Source organism: Trichosurus vulpecula, chromosome 6 (genome assembly GCF_011100635.1).
Source record: "Trichosurus vulpecula isolate mTriVul1 chromosome 6, mTriVul1.pri, whole genome shotgun sequence".
Classification (NCBI taxonomy): domain Eukaryota; kingdom Metazoa; phylum Chordata; class Mammalia; order Diprotodontia; family Phalangeridae; genus Trichosurus; species Trichosurus vulpecula.
Genome location: NC_050578.1, coordinates 262,854,809 through 262,879,552, shown reverse-complemented (window position 1 = coordinate 262,879,552; position 24,744 = coordinate 262,854,809). Strand labels below are relative to the sequence as shown.

The 24,744-nt window shown below is 35.3% G+C and overlaps 2 protein-coding genes across 2 annotated transcripts; both read left to right on the top strand.

The window, feature by feature from the left end:
• The first annotated feature begins 2,411 nt into the window (after positions 1-2,411).
• LOC118855040 (olfactory receptor 10AG1-like) lies at positions 2,412-21,481 on the top strand. Its single transcript, XM_036765173.1, has 3 exons — positions 2,412-3,341; positions 4,420-4,532; positions 21,289-21,481. The coding sequence occupies exons 1-3, from the start codon at positions 2,418-2,420 to the stop codon at positions 21,479-21,481; spliced, it is 1,230 nt and encodes a 409-aa protein (XP_036621068.1). The 5' UTR covers positions 2,412-2,417.
• Positions 21,482-22,978: 1,497 nt separating this feature from the next.
• LOC118855039 (olfactory receptor 10AG1-like) lies at positions 22,979-23,902 on the top strand. The gene has a single exon (XM_036765172.1). It carries the CDS (start codon positions 22,979-22,981, stop codon positions 23,900-23,902), a length of 924 nt encoding a protein of 307 aa, XP_036621067.1.
• The last annotated feature ends 842 nt before the right edge of the window (positions 23,903-24,744 follow it).

Sequence of the window (24,744 nt, the reverse complement as noted above, 5' to 3'; positions counted from 1 at the left end):
TTGAATGTGAAGTGAGAAATGGGTTCTTTGAAAAATATTAGTAGCATGACCTTGGATAAATCACTTTTATTTTCAGTTCACTTAATAGTTTCTAAGTCCAGGTCCTCTGTAAAATCAGAATAGTTATGCTTACAGCACTAATACTAAAAAAGCTTTTTGAGAATAGAATTGAATGTGAGAATGAATGTCTTCTAAAAACCATAAAACACTATATAAAAGGCAGCTATATTTACATAATATTTTGTTATACTGATGAAAGAAACTGTCTGCATATGATTCTATACCAACAGGAAAAGGTATGTAAGCTATATTCTACATTTCTAACATGACTGTCTCTCCATTTTGAATAGAGCTTATTATGATAGTTGATTTCTAAGCTCCCTGACACCGGAAAAATCAAAGATCTTGCTCAGAGAACAATATTCAGTAAGGACAAAGGAAGCATTCACATGAAACTCGAATAGCAATTTCTTGTCCACAGAAGGTTTATGATGTGCAAGCACTTGTGTTAGGCAATTGTGAGGCATTATTTTTTGAAACAAAACCATGGGCAAGAAAACATTTGGAAAAGAACAAAGTTCTCTCTTTGTCTTTCTGTTTGTCTCTTCTTTCACTCTGTATTTATCTGTCTGTCTGTCTCTCATTTTCTGGTTCTCTGTCTCTACATTTCTATCTCTGTCTTTCTCTGTATGTCTGTGTCTCTCACTCTCTCTCTCACACACATACTCTGTGTGTGTGTCTCTGTGTCTCTGTATCTCTCTGTCTCCTCCCCCTGACTACACTTTCATTACCCTTATTGCTATCCCAGTTGTATTCAATTATAAATGATTAAACACGATATGAACAATGAGTATGAGATATAAAGGAGGACATTTATTTTGGTTAATCATTCTTTTCTTAGACTTAGAAAGAATGACATTATTTTTAATGAGAAGAAGTTCTAAAGGGTTCTTCATGTATGGAGAAATCCAGGCAGATTGCCTGCTCAGTCCCATATTGCCCTTTAGATATCAAGTGTTTTGGCCAACACATTTCTCCTATGAGATGACTAACCATATATATCTATAAGCCAAGTGAGGAGTCCCCTACAACCCAAATGTATGCTGTCTACAGAAATTTCTAATCTATTTGGTTAAATATTTCCTTATAGCAAGGATTTTATTAATAATATTTTCCCTGTCTCACTTCCATTTTATTATTAAGCATTGTCAACTTACCAGGGGTGAGACCAGGGCAGAGAAAACATCGAAGCATCATTTTCCTATTTCTGTTAATATGATTTGGGTTGAAGTAGGGTGGTGACAGAGGATTCTCTGACACATGGAAACAACAAAGATCATGTTCTGTGTTCTGTAGCTACTTCTCTAACTACCTTATTAATGACTATTGTGTTCTATACCACAGATATACAGTATACATGATATAGATTTCATCTCTGAACCCATAGTCATTTTCACAGGAAATCATTCATCCCATCTTAAGATCTGAACCCACTCTTTATCACATTCCAATGCTACAATCAGATGGTACTTACCTGAGTTGGTCCAGGTACTCTGCTTTCCAATGACTCAAAAGACTTAGACATTGGAAGACACAGATTTACCCAGCTTACCTGAAATTCAAGACCTGCCACAAAGAAATTTGATCTGCACGAAATTTATTCCCATTGGACACAGATTATCAGATCAGAACCCAAACTATCTGCCTAACCAGATCTGATTATAAAAATGAATAAAGAACACAATGAATGGAGTGAGAAATGATGCCATTTTTGCCATGTTTAAGTTTACATTCTAAAACATTCGACATCAAAAGCTTTTTGTAGTATCAATAAATCATTGTTTCTACATCAATTCTAACTTCTACAATTCCATATTGAGAGTAGAGCCAGAAAAATTAATGCTTCAAGGAGGAGTTGGTTAAGTTCTTCTTCAATAGCGATACCTACAATGACAGAGTCAGAGTATTTAGAGCTCGAAATGATCTAATAAGTCAAAATGTGGAAAAAATCGGCATTTAGAAAAGACATTAAACAGTGATTACAATGTGTTCAGGATATGAAGAATCTTCAAATATATACCATAGATCATCAGCACTGAAAACCAGGATTCTGGAAAAACAGGTTTCAAATTTATAAGAGAATATCAAATATAATACATTGACTGCTAGAGAGGGAATGGAGGTTAGGACAAAAAAGTACAAAGTATGTAATATCTGTATGTGATTTCATAACATAAAATGTCCAAACTGGATGAATATTTTAAAAAAAGAAATTCATAGTATTAAAGTTATCTTAGTCATTATGTATTCTAACCTGTCCACTTGTCATTTCAGATTTAGAAACCAGGTCCTAATGAGAAAGAAGTGACTTTCCTATTGTGAATTACTAATCTTAAAGATGGAACATACAGAAAAAAATGGCTGACAAAAATCTTACTATCGTGGAAGAATTTATTCTTTTGGGATTCTCTGAGCTTCAAAACTTCCAAAGTTTTCTCTTTGTTATTTTTTTAGTCATCTATATAAGTATCCTGTTAGGGAATGGTTTCATCGTTGTAATCACCAATATGGAACGCACTCTCCAAACACCAATGTATTACTTCCTTGGAAACTTCTCCTTTGTGGAAATTTGTTACACATCAGTAACCCTCCCCAGGATGCTTATGAATCTTTGGAGACAGAAAAGAAATATTTCTTTACTGTCATGTGCCATACAACTGTGTTTCTTTCTTATTCTGGGAGTCACAGAGAGCTTCCTACTGGCAGTGATGGCCTATGATCGCTATGTGGCAATCTGTAAGCCTCTCTACTATCCTCTAATCATGAACCACAAGATGTGTGTCCAAATGGTGATTGGCTCCTGGGTCACTGGAATTCCAGTTTTAATAGGGCAGACATACCAAGTTTTCTCTGTGCCTTTCTGTGGTTCCAACAAACTCAATCATGTTTTCTGTGACATGCCCCCACTAATGAAGTTGGCATGTGGAGACACCTCTGGGGATGAGTTCTTTATTTATATTGATTGTTTCTTATTTGGTTTCATTCCCTTTCTATTGATACTCTTATCTTACATCAGAATCCTCAACACTATTCTGAAGCTCCCAACAACCACTGGCAGATCCAAAGCCTTCTCTACTTGCTCATCTCATCTTATAGTCATATGCGTATTCTATGGTTCTGGTTTCATCACATATCTGCAGTCCAAGTCCAATTACTCAGATAAAACAGAGAAGATCTTCTCTCTATTCTACACCATTGTGACACCAGTGTTTAATCCCATGATATATAGTCTGAGGAACAAGGACTTCACTGAGGCAGTGAGAAAAATATTTTGTAAATCTGTAGGGTAAAGAATAAAATAATTTAACTTGTATATCATTGTATCCTGAACTATTTTCCAAGTTTTTCTTCTTATTTTTCCTTCAGTATGCCTTTCAAACTTAATCATTCTCTTCTAGTTATCTTAAATCTTTTGCCATTTCTCCTGTCAATCACTCCATGATATCAAGTGCTTTTATGTGTAATCAAAGAACAAATATATTTGTGTTGTCATTGTGGTAGTTTTTGTTTTCAAGCCCTATTAATAAAGAAGTACTTTTCCACCAAAGGTGTAAGGTTAGGGAAGTGAGATGGGGCATTGGATAGAGCACCTTAACCCTGATTGCTTCCAAAAGAATGTGTGAGGTTCTCTCTCTCTGTTACCTCAATTATCTAGACCAAAGCCATGCAGTGGCTACAATGGGCATGCATATGATGACAACAATAATATCTTCAAGGACAATGACTACAGCTACAAGCTGAAGCTATTGAGAGATTCTACTTCACTATGTCAAAGAGCTTCCTGACTTACCTATTTCTTTTCTAAGAGTTTCTTGACTGAAATGAGAATATTAGCAATTTTCTTCAACCTAAAATGTTGGTTGGAGTTACCTAAGCCATGGAATATGTTATTAGGTTGCAATGTACTAGCTTTCATGTAATTTGGAGACATACTTACTCACTGACAAATGTGACTTCTTTTGTTGTTGTCTTTTTTTTTGGTAAACATGGGTGAATTTGGGAAATGGGTACATTATCTCATTTAATTGCAATGATAACAACTTTCACATATAAATTGAGTCATTTTGTCAATTAAAGTTATTTAAAGAAAGCACTGCACATTTGTTTATTTGCTTATGATCTACAATACTGAGAAGGAATAAGATGTATTGTTTTTCTAAACAATATGTTTTGGAGAAATGTCTTCTGTCTGGATTTTGGTTAATTGTTTTGTTTGTGCATGTGTGTGTATGTGTTTTTTAATAAACATTATTGGAACAGGATGATCTAAACTTGGGTCAGAAGCTTGCAAATGTCACACCAGAAGGGCAGTTACCAGAGTTCGTCTTAAATCACAGAGCTTGCCTTGATAACACTTAGCATTTAGAGTATGCTGAAAGTTTGCAAATTTCAAGCTCAAAGCACCCCCTGAAAATCTTGAAGAACAACTCAATGCACAATGAAAGCAGTAACCAGAGCCCAGAGAATATAAGGTAAGACAAAACAAAGTATTCTTTTTAAATGTATCCAGAGCCTACCCCAAATCAAAAGACCAAATGTAGGAAGAAATTTTTGAAAAATGAGTTAATTAAAACAAAATCACTAAAGAAAAAACTTGTATGATTTAGGACTTATCTCACTTACCCGCAAAGGGGGAAAAACAGAACAAAATTTATAAAAATACCTTAAGCAAAGTCTTAAGAGAAAAAGAACTATTTTCCTTCAAATAGTTATTATTTGCTCTAGTAGTTCAAAAAGATTTCTCAGGATAAATAACACAAGAGACAACTTTTTGAAATAAAAACTAACATATAGCAACATTGTGAAAACCAATATTTTTTTTTTGAGGGGGGAAGGCAGGGCAATTGGGGTTAAGTGACTTGCCCAAGGTCACACAGCTAGTAAGTGTGTCAAGTGTCTGAGGCCCGATTTGAACTCAGGTCCTCCTGACCCCAGAGATGATGCTCTACTCATTGCGCCACCTAGCTGCCCCTAAAAACCAATATTTTTGAAAGAGATGATTAACTCTTACTAAAGGGGAACAAGAATGATGATAGACAAAATGGGAAGGGATAAAGCCTTTTGGACAAATGACCATGTAGGGAATTGTTTTGATTTACTATGGCTATTGGTTAAAAATATTTTTTGATGTCAGAATTGATAGGGTAAGAGGGAAAATGTTTGAGTTGAGGTATTTTAAATAAAGCTAATTTTGAGAAAATTTAATTTAAGGCAATATTATTTTATGAAAATTTGAATTTAAATCAAATTAATTAACTAAAATTAAATTTTAAAATTTAAAGTGAAAGAAAAGTTTTAAGAAAAAACAAATGATTTTACAAATGAAATATGAATACTAGAAGGATGAATTAGAAAAGAAATTGAAGCTTTAGATGAAATATTAGAAAGAAGAGTTAATACTTGGAATAATGGTACAAAATTATATGAAAGTAATAAACTCCTTCCAAAGTATAATGGGGAAAATATAAGCAGCAGGTTTGGGAAAAATGAAGATAAATTAAAAATAAAGACAAACACAGGGAAAAAAAATATATTGAATGACAGTTCACACTCAGAAAAGTGAATTGAAAAGCAGATCAAGGAGAAATAATTATATCTATGTATATATACATGCATATATACATGTATATGTATATATGTGTATGTGTATATATATATATATATTTATATATTTTTAAATATCCTTAAAAAGTTATCCAGTTTTATAAGGAGTAAAATAAAATAAATATGTACCTAGAAATTTAGGTAATAAATAAGGCAATATATTGAAAACTTGAGGAAGAATACAGACAACTTGTGTGTATATTTGTTTATATTTAACAAAACATTGGATAAACTATTTCATAATACTATTTTGAACATATAGAGAAAATGGGTAGCAAAGAATACAATAAGATGTATTGGGGAATGATTGGACAACAATTTTGAAATCAGATTTATAAGCTTCTTGGAAATAATGCGGTGACGTCCTTTACTTTCACCTTCATAGCCAAACTCTTTTAAACTTAATAATCTCACTTTCTGATGTGTTCAGACCACTCACACAAATTGGAAAGCACATGAACCCTTCACCTCCCTCAAAGAAAGGACTTGCCTAATATAGCTCTAGTATTGCTATCAGATACCTCTCCTGCAAAGTGATGTTAGTGTTGCCAGAGTTATAATTACACATTATCATATATTATATAATGAAATTATATTTATATTATATCATATGTATAATTATATAACTGTTATTATAATTTATTATATTATATATTTATTGTTATATTACTATAATTATATATGTTTTCCCTTCTTGTCATAAAGTTAATTGTATAGTTGAACATATAGTGTGTTAAAATTAAAAGAACAAAACAAAACTCAGTGCCATGTGAAAAAAAGTTCTTTCCTAGGGTGGCTTATTTCATCTTCCAAATAAAAAGAGAGATGTAATAGTGAATGAATAATTAAGAATATTTCATAATTTGCTTCATGACTGTGTCAGGAAGGAAGGGGATCTTCTGACTCTTTGAAATCCTATTTACTAAGCCATCAGGTACAACATGGATTTGACATGCCTTCTACCTTCTGGTGCTGACAATATATATAAGCCTAGTGTTGATATTGTTCATAGATAGATAGGTAGGTAGATAGATAGATAGAATATTTACCAATCAATAAATGGATATCACACAATCAACATTTAGATAGAGATATTGTATAAAAGATTGTGAGCTTTCAGAGTTCATGGCTAAAATTGAAATAAGAATGTGGTACATTTTGCTTTGACCTCTTGCTGGAGACAGTGTGTTCCCTAAGGAAATGCCGATAGGGGTCAGTCTGGGTCTTCCATTTGATTCAAAGCAACCACTTCCATCTGTACCAGTGAGAGCAACTTCCATCTCAAGTTCCCAGCCCAAAGTCCCAGCTGAGTTGTGGAGAATCGGTGGTACAAAGAACAAGTCTCTTTGACTTTAGGATTCCCAGAGGGCTTTACCTGCCCTTTGAGGGTAAAAGAGTGATTACCTCAACTCCATAATAAATATTCTCACATTTGGTCCTAACTTTCACATCCCAGTGACTTGAAACTCCTGTAGATAATCATCCAAATCCATTCCACACCCCCTACCACCCAATTGCCCATTTCAATTCCCCTTCAGCCCCACACTCCATAAAAACTGCTCTCTCCAAAGCTACTAATGATCTCTTACTTGTCAAATGCAACAACCCTATCTCTAATCTCACTTTTACATCTTTGTGGGTTTTGACACAATGCATCACTCTTTCTTCCTTGGTAGTTTCATCCCTCCAGATTTTTGGGATATCACTCTTTCCTGCTTCTCTACCTATCTGACTGTTTTTTCTCTGTCTCTGTTGCTGTATCCTTTTCCAGATCATGTCCTCTAATGATAGGCATCGCTCAGCATTCTGTTTTGGGCCATTGGACATTTTCTCTTCTCCCTTTACTACTTCCCTTAGTGATCTCCTCAGGTGCAAAGTATTTAATTACCTGATGAGTCTTACCTGCTGATTGAGTCTTATTGATGATGAGTAATTACCTGCTGATGAGTCTTAAATACAATTGCCTGCCCCAAACTTGCTAACCTCTCTGCTAACCCCAAATCTCATTTCCAATAGCCTTTCAAACATCTTTAATTGAATGTACAGTAAACATCTTAAACTCAATATGTCCAAAACAGAAGTCATTATACTTTTCCCTAACCCCTCTTCTACTTTTCCTATTACTTTAGAGGAAAATAGTGTCCTCCCCAGTCCCTCAGGGTTGTAAATTAAGAGTCATCTTAGAATCTTCACTGCCTTTCAACCTTCATATCTAATCTATTGTCGAGGCTTGTTGTCAACATCTCTCGTAAATGCCCAGTTCTCTCTTCTGACACTGCTGTCACTCTAGTGCTTACCCTCATCAACTCATACCTGGATTATAAAAATAGCCTATTCTGCCTGCCTCAAGTCTCTTTCCATTCTAATCCATCCTGAATTCAGCCACAAAAGTGATTTTCCTAAAACATGGGTCAGATCATGTCATAGTCATCCCACCCCACCCCCCACTCAGTATATTCCAGTGGTTCCTGATTGTCTCCAGGAACAAAATAAACCAATATTTTTTAGCTGTCAAAGTCCTTCATAACCTAAAATTCTTTTATGTTTCCAGTCCTTTTATACTTTTCTCCCTATTACATATTCTTTGACACAATAACACTGGTCTCCTGACTGTTTCATGAACAAAACACTCCATCTCTTTCATAAAGGCATTTTCTCTGGCTGTCCCTTATCCATTGAAACCCTTTGCCTCCTCTGCTCTAACTACTTCCTCTTTGTCTTCTTTTAAGTACCAACTTAAAATCCTACCTTTCTACAGGAAGCATGCCCCAACCTTTCTTAATTCTAGCATCTTCCCTCTGTTAATTATTTCACATTTATACTATGTATAACCTGCTTTGTATATACTTGTTTGCATGTCATCTTCCTCATTGGATTGCAAGTAAAGTTTAAAGGGATGCAGGATACTTGGCTCATTACAAGGGTAATGAAATTCAGTTTTATGCTAATAATAGGAATCGAAAGTATGTTTATAATGCCCTGAAGGTTATTTATGGGTTAAAGACCTACTCAGTGCTGATCAAACCATATTGCTCACTGAGCAGACCATCATCCTGGAGAGATAGGCTGAACACTTCCATAGTATTCTCAACAGACTGTCATCAAGCAATTCTGAAGCTATTGACCATGTACTTCAGGTTAAAATCAATCCCTCCCTTCCTGAACTTCCAACTGAAGAACAGGTTTTGAATGTCATTGGGATTCTCTAACGTGTCCAAGGGCCTGGGACTGAATCCATTCCAATGCAGATCTACAAGGCAGGGCTCTACTGTTCAGGCAAAAGCTAATAGAAATTTTATGGGTTATATGTCAAGAGGAGGTAGGATATCAACATGTCTCAATTGTCATTCTACATAAAGGAAAAGGAAATAGGTTTTCCTGTGTCATTTATGGGGGATGCCCCTCTCTTAGTCACTTCTGGCAAGATTCTTGTCTCCTTAATTGATTACTCCTTCACCTGGAAGATGATCATCTACCTGAAAGCCAGCATGGCTTCATAAAGACTCAGGAATGGTTTACCTAATATTTCATGTCCAACAATTACAGGAGAAATGTCAGAAGCAAAACAGAGGTCTGTATACAACACTGGTTGAACTAACCAAGGTCTTTGACACTGTCAGTCATAAAACCCTGTGGAGGATGATGCTGAAATTTAGTAGCCCAGAGAAGTGCATCAGTACTGTATGTCATTCCCATCTGAGCATACTTGCATAGGTTCTACATAGAGGACAATTTTCCTGCACTTTAACAGTCACCAAGGGAGTGAAGCAGGGCTGTGTGCTTGTACCCATGCTTTTAGCATGATATTTTCAGCAATGTTATTAGATGCCTTCAGTGAGGATGAAAATGGCACCAAGTTCAGCTACCACACTAATGTTAAATGATTTAACTTGAAAAGACTACAAACCAAGATTAAAGTGGAAGTAGCGTTGGTGCATGACATTTTTGTTCAAAAATGATTGTGAAATATAGCCTCAGGCTGAGAAGTATATGGATCAATTCTCTACTCCTTATGATACTTTTCTTCTACCAAGAAGACAGACATTCTCCACCAGCCAGCACCACACCATACATATATTGAACCACCAGTTATACCAAGTGAAGAGATTTTGCATGTTGCAGATAAGTTCACCTACCTTGGCAGTATACTTTCCCAGGATGTACACATAAATGTTGGGGTTGATACACATATTGCCAGATCTAACTCACCATTTGGGAGGCTCTGAAAGAATTTGTGGAAGAGAAGCACTATTAGGCTGCCTACCAAACTAAAGATCTACCAAGCCATTGTGCTGACCTCATTTTGTATGCCTATGAAACCTAGACAGTCTACCAGCACCCTGCCAGAAAATTGAACTGTGCCCATTGGATTGTCTTCAGAAAATTCTGAAGATCATCTAGCAGATAAAGTACCAGACACTGAGGTTTTTCTCAAACTAAACAAAGCATTCAAATCCTATTGCAGAGAGCACAATGCCTATGGGCTGCCCATGTTGTTTGAATACCAAATGTGCATTTACCTAAAAGACTCTTTTAGGGAAAACTAACATAATGCGCCACTCATGTGGTGATTAGAAGAAGTCTGAATAACTTTGGTATTAATTGTGAGAAATGAGAGACTCTTGCAAAGAACCATCCAGAATGACATGCTCACATTATAGAAGACATTGTGCTCTATTAGCAAAGCAGAATTTCACTAGCTCCAAAGAAATATGTGATGTACAAATTTTGAGACATCCCTCTCCCAAATGGTCATATAGACTTGTTGTGCCTGTCCTGTGGTACAGCCTTCTGAGCTCATATTGGTTTCATCAGCCATAGCCAGACACAGTGCACATTGGCCCTGACATTATGATGTCATTTTGGTCTTCTTAGGGGGAAGAAGTACAAACAACAATAGCTTGTGAGCTCCTTGAAGGAAGAAATAATATTGTTTTTGCTTCTTTTCATATCCACAGAACATAGTAAAACACCTGGCCCATAGTAGGACTTAATAAATGTTGATGTATTGATTGAATCAGGTCCTGATAACAGTTATACCTCCAACCAGTGATGTTCTACCTGAAATGACTCGTGAGAGCCAATTTTTAAATTTTCTGTGTCACAATTTATACCTTAGAAAATGGAAAATACTGAATATTAAGACATGATTTGCTATTATGCAGACTTCTAGGCTAATAAAAGTGATATAGAAAAATGTTAATAATGCAGATAAAACTTAAAAGTGTGTCCTGTTTATAGTTTTTGAAAGATGGTTCTTAAACATTTACCAATGTGTGCCTACCATAAACCACATCCAAATGTTAGTGATTGTGAAGACTACTCTAAACATCAGACAATGAAATTTAGACCTAGAAGGGACTACAGGGATAATGTCACTCAAAACTCCAGCTTTGCAGAACAAAGTGAGGGCCAGAGAATTGATGTAAATTCCCAAGGATCGTGCAAGTATATATGGGAAGATTAGGGATTTTAAACCATCTCCTTTGGTATCTTTTGTTACTTTATTGTTTTACCTTTTCACAGCTCAAATTCCTCCAGTGAATTATTCCAAAACCTCAGGGAGGAATCATGTTTAGTGATTTATTCCACAGATAAATGCTACAGAGAAGAGAGTCTTGACCAAATATTATGTGTGTGTTTTTCCCAATCGTTGAACAGAATCTTGTTAAAGACTTAATTTCTGCAGGAAATCTTTCCTAGTCCTTAATCTTAATGGCTTCCCTATGCCATTGTCCTCAATTTATTTTCTATTTTTCTATGTAGTTATTTATATATCACCTCCCCTATTAAACTGGGAACTGCTTGAGTGCATATTTCTTTCAAATTTTCTTTTTATTCCCTACACTTAAAGAATTACCCACACTATTAAACAATAGGAGTTTAATAAATACTTTTTAACTATTTTTTTTAATGTGAGCCCATTTGGCAAATTAAACACAAATACTGTCTGGGAACACTGGGTGTTGAAACTCAGATCTTCTGATTATGTAACTATTTTCTTTGGACTACATCAGGGCTGTCCAAAATACTGCCCATGCAGGCCGCAGTGTGCTTTTCTGTGGCCTGCCTATGGATTTTAATTTTCACAAGTGAAAAAATAAAATAATAATTTGCATGGAACGTGTATTAAATTTTTGAATTCCATCAGTAATAAATAATCTAGTTGATGTCAGTTTTCTATGGTGATTTTAAACAGTATTAAAGATGGAACATATTGCACAGAATTTTCAATCAATCTGTGGGACGAATTCTGTCTGTATGATGCAGACTAGTCAGCATGCACCTGCCTTTATACTGTTGTGTTGTCCCTTTGTTGTTTTGTGTTTACTTTTGCACTTTGCTCCTTTGCCTGTCGTATTGATGAGCCATGTTTTTTTATCCTGGGTGCAGCCCTTGAATAATTATTTTATTTTAATGCCTCCCTAAAATAGCCCAGTGTTGGACAGCCCTAGGCTACATAATCAGGTAACCAGGTCACATTTGTTAAAGGCTACCATTTGGCAGGCAGCACCATTCTAGATACTGTGAATACAAAGACAAAAGCTAAAAGTCTTTACTTTTGAGGAAGTAACAATGTAACTAGTTGAAATGGCATGTACACATATAGCTATTTTTCAAGATTGTAATACATTGTCTTATGAGGAAGATACTTGTATCCAAAGGGATCAGCAAAAGTTTCATGTAGCAAGTGTTATTTGAGATAAGCTTTGAAGGAAACGTGATTCTAAGATGCAGAATTTAGAAGGGGCCCGGCGGGGGCCGGGCGGGGGCGGGGCGCAGCTAATCGACGCCTTGGAGAGAAGTAGTGAAAAAAACCAGGAAGATTGTCATTTGTTAGGAATAATATTAAAGGCAGTTTTACTGGATATTGGTGTCAGTCATTCAATAAATATTTATTAAGTGCCTACCATATATCAGGCACTGCTAAGGGTCGGGGACAGAAATATGAAAAAGAAAAACAGTCCCTACACTCAAGGACATTATAGTTTAACGTGAGAAGTCAACACACACACACACACACACACACACACACACACACACACACACACAAAGAAGCTGAAAGGGGAAGGGAGAATTACTTGGCACAAGTAATGACGAAGTTCGAAGGAGTGTATCCAATGGAAAATGAGGAGATGGTTGGACTGAGCACTCTCCTTAAAGGGAGGTTTAGGGAGGAACGTTTTACTGTACCCTCAAATAAGAGCAGTGGAGTGTGCTAACGAGATGTGGTGTGATTTTGTAGGATGGTGAGATTTCTAATCAATATATTTAGTAGGGTATGATGGAGAATTCAAAAGGAGTTCAGCTGGTAGGAAATATGTGGGAAGGGGAGTAAGGTGTAAAATTTAATTCATCTCTATTCCGCTTGTGCATGAACATTGTTTCAGTAATCTTTCTGCTCTGGAATCTAGCACATACTAACAGACTTCAACCTGTGACATGCTGGCATGGAACATTAGATTATAAAATGTAAATTAATCCATTCACCAGTCAATAAATCAGTCAAGAAAGAAAGCAACAAACATTTAACAAATAAATGCTTACTGTGTCCTAAGCAATGTGCTATACATTTGTGAAGACAATAATAAAATAATTTGTACCAGCAATGATCTTACTAATTACGGTGATATAATAGATGAGTGTACAGCATAAATGCAAAATTAATAAATGAATTTGTGTGATCAAGGACCAGCAGGCATACCATCTGCCCTGCCTCTTTCTTTATGTACAGCTTCCCCCCAAAAGAAAATGAGATCCTTGATAGCAGAGAATGTTTTTTTTTCTATTTGTATTTCTATTGATTAGCATATTTTTGCACGTAGCATGGATTTAATGATTTTTTTCATCCACTAATAATTCAGGGAATTATTTAAAGAAAAATAATAGATAATACCATGTTCAGGGAAGATGATATTCCAATTCTTGTAAGTCCTGTCTCCTCTGAGTTCAGATCCAGCCACATTTTACTATTTCCAATATTAAGTCCAACATATAGAGGGGTTTAATTAAAGCCAGTCACGTATAATTTAATTGAACTCATATTTATTAAATTTAGTAAATAAAATCCTTGAATAGACCTTAGAGTAGGATGTAGGAATATGTACTCTCATTCTAGGAACAAACAAATATAGTGTTAGGTTGGATTATTAATTTCTCCATCACTTTCTAAAGTTTAGACAACCTGAACAAAGCAATAAGCCTTTATAGGCAGGATTTGCTAATTTGAGGCACAAACATTCCCATTAAAAATTTAAAAATCAGCTTTCAGGAGCTAGTTTGAACTGTCTCCAGTAAAATACTGCACCAAGAAGTCAGAATGCTGATCACTATTTGGCAATATCTACTATTCACTTTTGGGCGCCAAATTTGCACCATTCAATGATCAACCATTTATATATGATATAATGTACAATGAGGAGATCCAAGAGATTACACTTTTGAATCTCCTATTTTCGAAAAGAAATGAGTAGAGGTTTAGAAAAAGAAGTAATTTTCACAAGGTCACGCAGATAATAAGGAGAACTGGTTTACAAGCCCACATTTTCCTATTCCAAAGTCAACACTTCTTGAATGAGCACTGAAATTGGAGTCAGAGGACCTCTGTTCAAATCCTCCCTATGCCATTTGCTGCTTGAGTGAATGTACTTGAATCATTTGCACTCTTAGGGCCTTGGTGCCCTCGCCTATAAAATGAGAGAATTGGATGTTATCATCTCTGAGGTTTCCTCCAGTTCTAAAATGATGATGATACAATCCCATTAATGCCTTATTATAGCCTTTTAAAATCTAAGTAGAGAGTCACAGTTAGATGACTGCATTTATTGGAATTCTTAATTAAAACAGTCTATAAGCTAACACAGAAATTACATTGTACTCTCCATAACATGTTAAGATCGTATAAGTTCTTGAGACCTATCCCCTCCTTTTTCAGATGGAGGGACAAAGGCTTAGAGAGGTAAGAGTGTAAGGCAGGATTACAACTCAGGTCTTTTATACTATGAATCTAGGTTGTTGTAGTTTCTGACAATCACCCTGTAAGACTTGCACTACAGATATCATTTTCATAATTTTATATATGAGAAAGCTGAACCTGTGGGAGGTATAAAAACTTGCCAAGTTTGCAAAGCCACTAAGAGACAGAGCCAAGACTCCAACTATAGTCCTCTGACTCTAACCCTAGCATTTGTCCCTATGTTTGAACCTACATTAATAATTGGTGTTTTTGAGCTGTATACTTAAAACAAGACCTTTGGTTTCATTTAAAACATTAAAAATTGACCTGGGAAAGGCTTCAACCACACAAAGGAAAGGGAAAATAGAATATTCTCTACATTCTACTTTGAATTCAAAAAGAAATTTTGGTAGGTGGATAATCATTGAGACATGATTTGGTGGGATGTACTGGAAAGTTTTAGTGGTTAACTAAAAAATAATGTGGTGTATTGGGAGGAATGTGGACCTTGGACTTAAGAGCCCTGGCTTTGAATTCCTAATTAAGTGTGGGGTGATATTTGTCAAGCCACTTAAATTATAAAGTTCCAGTTTCTTAATTTGAGAAGTTGGGGTAATTCCTATAATATCCACATGGCCACATTACTGGGATATTCAAATGGGAAATGGTTTTAATGAGGTTTGTAAACCTCACAGTTCTATATAAATGATTTCATGTTTTCATTATTTTAAGTAGATTCATCAAAGAAAGTGGTACTTTAATGCAATATTTCTAATCTAAGAAAGGTAAGATCATATTATTTTATTACTCAAATTTCAATGTTTTTTACCCCTTTCTGAAACACATGGATTTAGTGTTATTTATTTGGAATTATCTCTACTCTTCTTAAGAATTGAATATTCTTTGATCCAACTTGAGTTAAAGGTTCCGCACAAGTAATGTGAACTTTCACACAAATGATATGAATCTCTTGGACCTAAAAGAGACCTTCCTAACCCAGATGGCATTTGCAGTTCTCAACTTTACATCTTTTGGCAAATTATATTTTGCCTGTTATAGAACATTGAAGAGTATAAAAGTCTCTCCTAATGCATGTGGTAATTGTGTTATTATTAATCTTAGGTAAAGAAAATGAATCACAAGCAATTAAACAAGGCATAAATGAAGGGTTACAAATAAGGACAAACATATAAATCTTGTGTGTGCTTTGGAAAATTAGAATAAAATATATCAGCTAAAATATATCAGTGAATTGGAAGGATGCTGCAATTATCATACAACACCAGGCAAATTTCCTTCTTCAACCTTCCTTCTTCACTGAAGAGGAGAATAAGATCCTCATTATTTTCTAGGTTGTGAAAATATTTTTCACAAAACATTGCAACTTTAAGCTTGGGAATTTGCTATAGCTACATTCAAGTAAATCATGAATCTTATGACTTTGCCCTGAAGTGTTTGAAGCAAATATAAGTGGACACTGGGAAAATGTAAAAAGGTTCCACAAGCTTCAAATTTTCAACAACAACAACAAAATGTCTCTGCTGCTTTTGTTTTCAAATCTTTCTGAAGTTTTAGATAATATCTTATAAGGATGAACTGGGCAAATATTCACATCTACTCTCAGTTAAAGGAAAGGCAGATTACAAAGGCTTCAGGGTAATAATTGATAGGATACTATGGCCTAAAATTCAAGAAGACAATTCAGTCTAATAGGACAAGGAAACACAGAAAGATGTTTGTTCTGTTTTTTTTTTTAAATCATAAAGAGATTAAAGATCATGAGGTGGAGAGGAGGGACTTCTTTTAATATTTATGTTATTATTTTCATAGTGCAAACCTAGAGACAGACCAAAATGATGACTACAAAAATATAAGATTGTCTTGAGAGAGGTTTAGAGTTCAAAGTATAAAATGAGGTTAAAGTGATAAATATTAAAAGGACCAAGGAAGAGCCACTTCCATGCATACCAAGAAAGATCAAGGAAAAGATTGGCCCACTGTTATCAGTAGAGGAGGTGGTGATGATTTCTGACAGAAGGAAGAGAAACTCAAATTTGTTTCACTGCTTGGTTTTCTCTGACAAGAAAAAAAATTAACTTTGGAAGGAAATAAAGACAACTTAGAGTAAGGGGGGAAAAGATAGGGGAAAAACATTTCTTGAGCTCCTACTATAAGGAAGACATTATACTAAGAACTTTACATATATTATATCATTTGATCTTCACAACAATGCTACGCGGTAGATGCTGTTATATTTCCATTTTACAATTGAGGAAACAAGGAGACAGAGGATAAGTGCCTGGTTCAGTGTAATACAGTGAGTAAGTTTCTGATTTTTACTCAAGTTTTTCTGAGTCCAGGCCCAGTGCCCTATACATGGTGCAACCTCTGAATGGTAAAATGTTATTTTCATGTAAGTTATTATTCTTGATTCTATTTCTATTAATTTTACTGACTAATCTTTTAGAACAACAACTTAGACTACTTTTAACCCAGTCATCTTTTATTCATTGCAGAATCTTAATATACTCCTGTGTCATGAAGTACTATGCATGGGACTCCCCCGTTGACTGGTCACAGCTGCTCCAATATAATCAGAAGACCTTAGCTGTCACTGTATGGTCTTGGTAAAGCCACTTAAATTCTCTCGGTTTCATTTCACCTAACTGAAATACGAGAGATGTTGAATAAATGGATTTTAAGGTCCCTTTCTAGCTCCAAATCTAGAATAATAGATGGAGAAGGGGGAGGAAGAGGAAGAGAATAATAATCACAATGCCAAAAAGTTTTGATCAATATGAAACTTTTCTACACTAACCTAATGTCTTTTATTATCAGTGATGCTCAAATGATAAGGGAACTGAAATTCTTGAGTTTAGACAATATTGGCCTCAATTTTGGGAAATGTATTCAATAAGATATACCATATTTTTACAGATTTTTTTGAAAATTTGGGGAATGGGATATAAATTTGACTGAATGAACAGACCAAATCAGAAATCATAAGAAATGGTTGGATCCCAGTTTTAAAGGTGATTTCTGGTAGACATTTCTACAGATTTAGCTTGACTTAATTTATCAATGACTTGAAGATAGATATGGCCTGTTCATCAAATTAGTCGGTCACTATCAAAAAATACACCATTCTTTATGTTTTTCAAGTTACTAACATTGGATTCATCCCTGATGTTTCTTTGTCCTTCATATCCATTGATTTGCTAAGTTTTATTGATTCTACCCCCTTAATACCTCTCATATACATCTCATCTCCACCTATACAACTTTAACCCAGATTTAAAAAGAGGCAGAGATTATCTCAAATTTCAACAGATGGTACTTGGAGGACATGAAGATTTGGGGTGGAAATTAATTAAATAGCAATATATGCTATTGTTTGTAGGTTTATACTTTTTTATTCATTTTCACATTAGTTCTTTCAGGTGAGAGGTGATGTTAATGTGTGCTGTGGATATCTAGTCATTTATTATTGTTTAAATTTGACATATAAGTAAACTAACTTACTAGAAATTGAAATCATTTGATCCATGTCACAAAGCTAAATTAAACAAAGTGAAGATTAGAATTCAAATTCTATCCATCCGACCTCCCAACAGGCAATATTGCATTTCCTTCTTTTATGATTGGTGCATAAAAAGTATGGGGATGAGATTTAGAAGAGTATAATTAAATTAACTAAATTTGTCAATATAGATATGAGAATGATATTACCTAGAGTCACTAGCCAAACAATCCACAAAGAAATAAAATATTTCAGGAGCTGGGATGAAGTTTTCTAATATTTTGAGGAGAACAGCATCTCTCTTTTACACTCCCATTGTTCTTCTTGGTAACTCTCTCTGCGTGTTAAAAATATAGTAATATAGCCTTGCTATATCTGCCCGAGCTAGTCTTCCATTACCAATGTCTTAGATAAGCTTTCACTCCTAACAACTCACTAATATTATTTGCAAACATATACTTTCCATTTTCTCAATGATTAATCCTCAACTAGCTACAACTTGGAAAAGAAAAGGATACGTAATTGTCTGCATTCATGGCCTGTGAAAACTTAATTAATTATGATTTTCAAAAGGGTAATGAATTAACAAATTAATCTAAAAATTTATAGAATCAAGCACCAATTGGAAGGTATGTACTGTGGGACAACAAATCTACCAGAAATCTTATTTAAAGAAAACAATCTATTAAACCAATAAACATCTACTGAACACCTATTATGTGCAAGACATTAGGCAAGGCATAAATTTAAGACAGTATTATCACTCTCAAGGTATTGATAATGTAAGGATTGACATTAAATCTAAAAATGTAATTTTTAGAGTAAAAACCTGTATATATTTTACTTAATATTCTAGTTTTCAACACTGATTTCCACAAGATTTTGAGTAACAAACTTTCTACCCATTTCTACCCTCCCCCAATTCCAAGATGGCATATATTCTGATTGCCTCATCCCCCAGTCAGCCCTACACTCTTTCACCCCATGCCCCCATCCCCTTTCTCCTTGCTTTCTTGTTGGGCAGGATAGATTTATATGTCCCATTCCCTATATATCTTGTTTCCCAGCTGCATGCGAATTTTTTTTTTAATTTTTAAGCATCTGCTTTTAAAATTTTGAGTTCCAAATTCTCTTCCCTCTTCCCTTCCCACACACCCTCCCTAGGAATGCAAGTAATTCAACATAGATCACACATGTATCATTATGCAAAACACTTCCACAATGTTCATGTTGTGAAAGGCTAACTATATTTCCTTCCATCCTACCCTGTACCCCTTAATTCAGTTTTCTTCCTTGATCCTGTCCCTTTTCAAATGTGTTTGTTTTTGATAACTTGCTCCCCCTATCTGCCCTCCTTTCTATCATCCCCCCTCTTTTATCCCCTTCCCCTTACTTTCCTGTGGAGTAAGATATCCAATTGAGTGTGTATGTTATTCCCTCCTCAAGTTGAATCCGATGAGAGTAAGATTTGCTCAATCCCTCTCACCTGCCCCTTCTTCCCTTCCAAAAGAACTACTTTTTCTTGCCACTTTTATCTGAGATAATTTACCCCATTCTATCTCTCCTTTTCTCCCTCTCTCAAAATATTCCTTTCTCACCCCTTAAATTTATTTCAATTTTTTAGATATCATCCTTTAATATTCAACTCATTCAGTGCCCTCTGTCTATATCCCTTTCCAATCCCCTAATATTGAGAAAGGTCTTCTGAGTTACACACATCATCATTCCATGTAGGATTGTAAACATAACAGTTCAACTTTATAAGTCCCATATGAATTCTCTTTCTGGTTTACCTTTTCATGCTTCTCTTGATTCTTGTATTTGAAAGTCAAATTTTCTATTCATCTCTGGTCTTTTCATTGAGAAAGCTTGATGGTCCTCTATTTTATTGAAAATCCATATTTTGCCTTGGGGCATTATACTCAGTTTTGCTGTATAGGTGATTCTTGGCTTTAATTCTAGCTCCTTTGACCTCTGAAATATTATATTACAAGCCCTTCAATCCCTTAATGTAGAAGCTGCTAGATCTTCTGTTATTCTGATTGTGTTTCCACAATATTCAAATTGTTTCTTTCTGGCTGCTTGCAGTATTTTCTCCTTGACCTGGAAATTCTGGAATTTGGCGACAATATTCCCAGGAGTTTTCTTTTTGGGGTCTTTTTTTCAGGAGGCGATGAGTGGATTCTTTAAATTTCTATTTTACCCTCTAGTTCTAGAATATCAGGGCAGTTTTCCTTGATAATTTCTTGAAAGGTGATGTCTAGGCTTTTTTTGTTGATCAGGGCTTTCAGATAGTCCAATAATTTTTAAATTATCTCTCCTGGATCTATTCTCCATATCAGTTGTTTTTCAAATGAGATATTTCACATTTTCTTCCATTTTTTTCATTTCTTTGGTTCTGTTTTATAATATCTTGGTTTCTCATAAAGTCAATAGCTTCCACTTGCTCACATCTAATTTTTAAGGCAGTATTTTCTTTAGTGGCCTTTTGGACCTTCTTTTCCATTTGGCTAAATCAGCCTTTCAAGGCATTCTCCTCATTGGCTTTTTGGAGTTCTTTTGCTGTTTGGATTAGTGTGTTCTTCAAGATGTTCCTTTCTTCAGTATTTTTTGGGTTTCTTTTAGTGAGTCATTGACTTGTTTTTCATGATTTTCTTGCATCACTCTCATTTCTCTTCCCAATTTTTCCTCTACTTCTCTAACTTGATTTTCCAAATGCTTTTTGAGATCATCCATGGCCTGAGCCCAATTCATATCTTTCTTGGAGGCTTTTAATGTAGGTTCTTGATTTGATCTTTGTCACTATGAAAGGAATCTAGAGTTTTAGTTTGAGTCTGAATTTGAGTCTGAGTTCCTTTTCACTGCCTGTTCATGTTCCCAGCCAACTACTTGACCTTTGAGCTTTTTGTCAGGATATGACTGCTTATAGAGTAGAGAGTACTTTGTCCCAAGCTTTACGTTCCAAACACTGCTGTTTTCAGAGCTAGTTCTACTCCACTGTCACCCCAGGCTCTGTCTCCACAGTGCTCCTTCTCCCCCAAGAACCACCAACGAGGACCACAATTCAGATCCAAGCAGGGGAAAGGAAGAGTATCTGCCTTTGTGCCCATGAAGTGCTCCTTGCATTCCCACTCTTATCTGCTACCAGATTCCTCCCACCATGTGAGCCAGGGACCCCGGAAGCCGCTGACACAGGTGCTCTGGAGGCAGCATCAGGAATTTCCTGCTGCTGCTACCGCCACTGCTGCATGATCTCCTCCACCACCAGAGATGGCAGCCAGACTGCTCTGAACTTGATCCCACAGTTTACCCCAACCTGCTCTTCGGTGTTTGAGGGTTGAGAAGTCTGGTAACTGCCACATCTCACTTTTTCATGGCCCTAAGGCTTCTTCTGGCTGGCTGACTCCGGGTCTGGTCTGTCCCAGTATAGCCCACACTGAGCTGCCCTCTGCTTTCAGCACAATGTGATAGACCCCAGCGATGAATCAGGCTCTCCTGGGCTGGAGATCTGTTTCCCTCTGCTATTTCATCAGTTCCACAGCTCTAGAATTTGTTCAGAGCCATTTTTCATGGGTGTTTGGAGGGATTTGGGGGGTAGCTTAAAGAAGTCCCTGCTTTCCTGCCACCATCTTGGCTCCACCCTGCTCCACATAAAAATGTAATTTGATAACTAAAGCTCTCAGATACTATGTGGTAAAATTTGAATAGGTAGTACAGAATATAAGTTTTCTAGAAATTCAGGCAAAGAAGAAATTCCCTGGATTTGGGATGATCAGAAAAAGCTATATTATCACAGAACGTAGGAAACTTGAACTGTGCTTTGAAGGGACATGTTCACATTAACAAAGTAGGCACATTTATACCTCTAATATGTCCACTAGAATGTGGTATGTAACTATGCATGAACATATGTATATACATTTATGTATATGTGCACATCCATGCATGTGCGCATATATGGGTATCAGTGCACTTGGAAATCTATGTATGTGTGTGTGTACACAGGCATGGATATGCATATTTTTTAGAGGTTTGTGCATATGTGTTGACATAAATATGCATATGCATAATATGTATGTTAGTGGTTATGCATTTATTTATACACATATGCGAACATGCAATGCAGATATACACCTATGTGTATGTGTATGTATGTTATTTGAAAATTTATTGAACATAGTATCTATGTCTTTAACTTAATCACTGATAAAAATTGCAAACAGTCCAGGGATTGGGAATGTTCATAACTGAAGATCTACTGCCAAATTAACATTGAAACATAAATATTTTCTGGCCAGCTAGGCAATAATAGATCAATCCAGTTGTATATTCTACTTTATATTTTAATCTTCACAAATGTGTTTTGAGGTATTTAATTAAAAGTTCTTTTGATGGCTAATATTTGAGACAAAATATGATTAATGATGACCCAAGGAAGAAAATATAGTTTTTGTTAGTGAGGTAAAGATTTGACAGAAGGCAGAAGGATTCCACATTTTCTGCTTACTCTAGGGATATTGTAAGGAGCATAGGATGGACATTCCAAGGGAAAAATAAATATTAGGCTTTTCTCAAAAGATGCTGTGTTCCTCCTCCTTGGAGGACTCCATTCAGAGACTGTATGCCCACTTTTATGTACAGTTAAGATTCTTTTTGCGTGAAGGCTCGGAATTGTTAACCACTGAAACCCCTTTGCACACTAATTTTTTTGATTTTATGGTCTAATTCAACCAATTTATTTTTCAAAGGTGGAAATGAAATGCCAGAGAGGAAAAGTGATTTTCCAGTGCTGAATTCACTATTTTCACAAATGGAAAAGAGGAAAAGAAAAGCCAACAATGTCAGGAACAAATTTCACTCTCATTATGGAACTTGTTCTTCTTGGATTTTCTGACCTTCCCAATCTCCAGGGATTTCTGTTTGGTGTCTTCTTAGTCATCTACATGATTATCCTGATAGGAAATGGCCTTATCATTGTCATAACCAAGGTTGATCCAGGTCTTCAAACACCGATGTATTTTTTTCTTGGAAATTTTTCCTTTGTGGAAATCTGTTATACATCTGTTACACTCCCAAGAATGCTGATGAATCTTTTGACACAGAACAGACATATTTCTCTAGTGGCCTGTGCTGTTCAGCTTTGTTTCTTTCTTATTCTTGTTGTAACAGAGTGTTTACTCCTGGCTGTGATGGCATATGACCGTTATGTGGCCATTTGTAAGCCTCTATACTATCCAGTCATCATGAGCCATAAAGTGTGTGTCCATCTGGTGATTGGCTCCTGGATCACTGGTATCCCAGTGGTGATAGGGCAGACTTATCATATTTTTTCCCTGCCTTTCTGTGGTTCTAACAAACTGAATCATGTTTTCTGTGACATGCCTCCAGTAGTGAAGCTGACCTGTGGGAACACTTTTGTAAATGAATTCTCAGTCTATGCTGATGCTGTCCTCTTTGCTTTGATTCCCTTTCTGTTGATACTTGCGTCCTATGTAAAAATTATCATGACCATCCTGAAAATGTCCTCAACTATTGGAAGATACAAACTGTTCTCGACTTGCTCTTCTCACCTCATAGTTGTCATCTTATTCTTTGGGTCTGGTTTGGTCGTGTATTTCAGACCCAAGTCCAACCACATAGAAGGATTAAACAAAGTTTTTTCTCTGTTCTACACCATTGTGACACCAATGTTTAACCCTATGATATACACATTAAGGAACAAAGATGTCATTGGAGCTTTGAGAAAATTAATACTCAATTGAAAAAGATCATGAAAGAAATCACTGAGTTTACAAATCCCACTTTTTTATTTGTTTCACAATTCTCATAGGAATTTAACGCCAATCTTTTCTCTTTCCTGTCTTGTAAAGTCTCACCATTGTCTTGTAATCTCAAATCCTTGAGATGCCCTGTTAAATATATAGAATGATGTCTTCTATAACTAATAAACTTAAAAGATAATGTTAGAATATCTTTCATAATTTACTATTAATAAACTATGTCCTCATAATAAAAGGATAAAGGCAGGTAATTATCTGATTGTCTGGAATGAAATTATGTCATATCTATAATACTCAAAAAATCTGGCATATTGAGAGATTTTTTCTGAAAGAGAAAATACAGTGAAAGAAAACGTTTTTTTTGTTGCTAAAACCAGGTGAGAAACACATTATATTGTATTTTTTTAAAAAAAAATTATTAATGTATTTTATACCATTCATTTATGTGCATATGCAACTCCTTCTCCCCAAATAAATCTTACCTTAAAAATAACTAACAATAACAAAATAGAGAATGCCCTATTATTTCACTATGTAAAGATAGATATAGATAAAGATATAGACACAGATACAGATACAGATATATACATATACATACATATATATATATATATATATATATATATATATATATATATATAGAGAGAGAGAGAGAGAGAGAGAGAGAGAGAGAGAGAGAGAGACATAGACATAGACGTAGACGTAGACATAGACATAGACATAGACATAGATATAGATATAGATATAGATATAGATATAGATATAGATATAGATAGATATAGATGTAGATAAGTAAAACTCAGTTTCTTATTTCACTACTGTCA

Bases quoted from the DNA above. Each gene is read 5' to 3' on its own strand.
- LOC118855040 (XM_036765173.1), top strand. From the start codon at position 2,418: ATGGCTGACAAAAATCTTACTATCGTGGAAGAATTTATTCTTTTGGGA. The intron at 3,342-4,419 runs GTAGGGTAAAGA...GATAACACTTAG, and splicing joins GAAAAATATTTTGTAAATCT to CATTTAGAGTATGCTGAAAG. The intron at 4,533-21,288 runs GTAAGACAAAAC...ATCTGCTACCAG, and splicing joins CAGAGCCCAGAGAATATAAG to ATTCCTCCCACCATGTGAGC.
- LOC118855039 (XM_036765172.1), top strand. From the start codon at position 22,979: ATGTCAGGAACAAATTTCACTCTCATTATGGAACTTGTTCTTCTTGGA.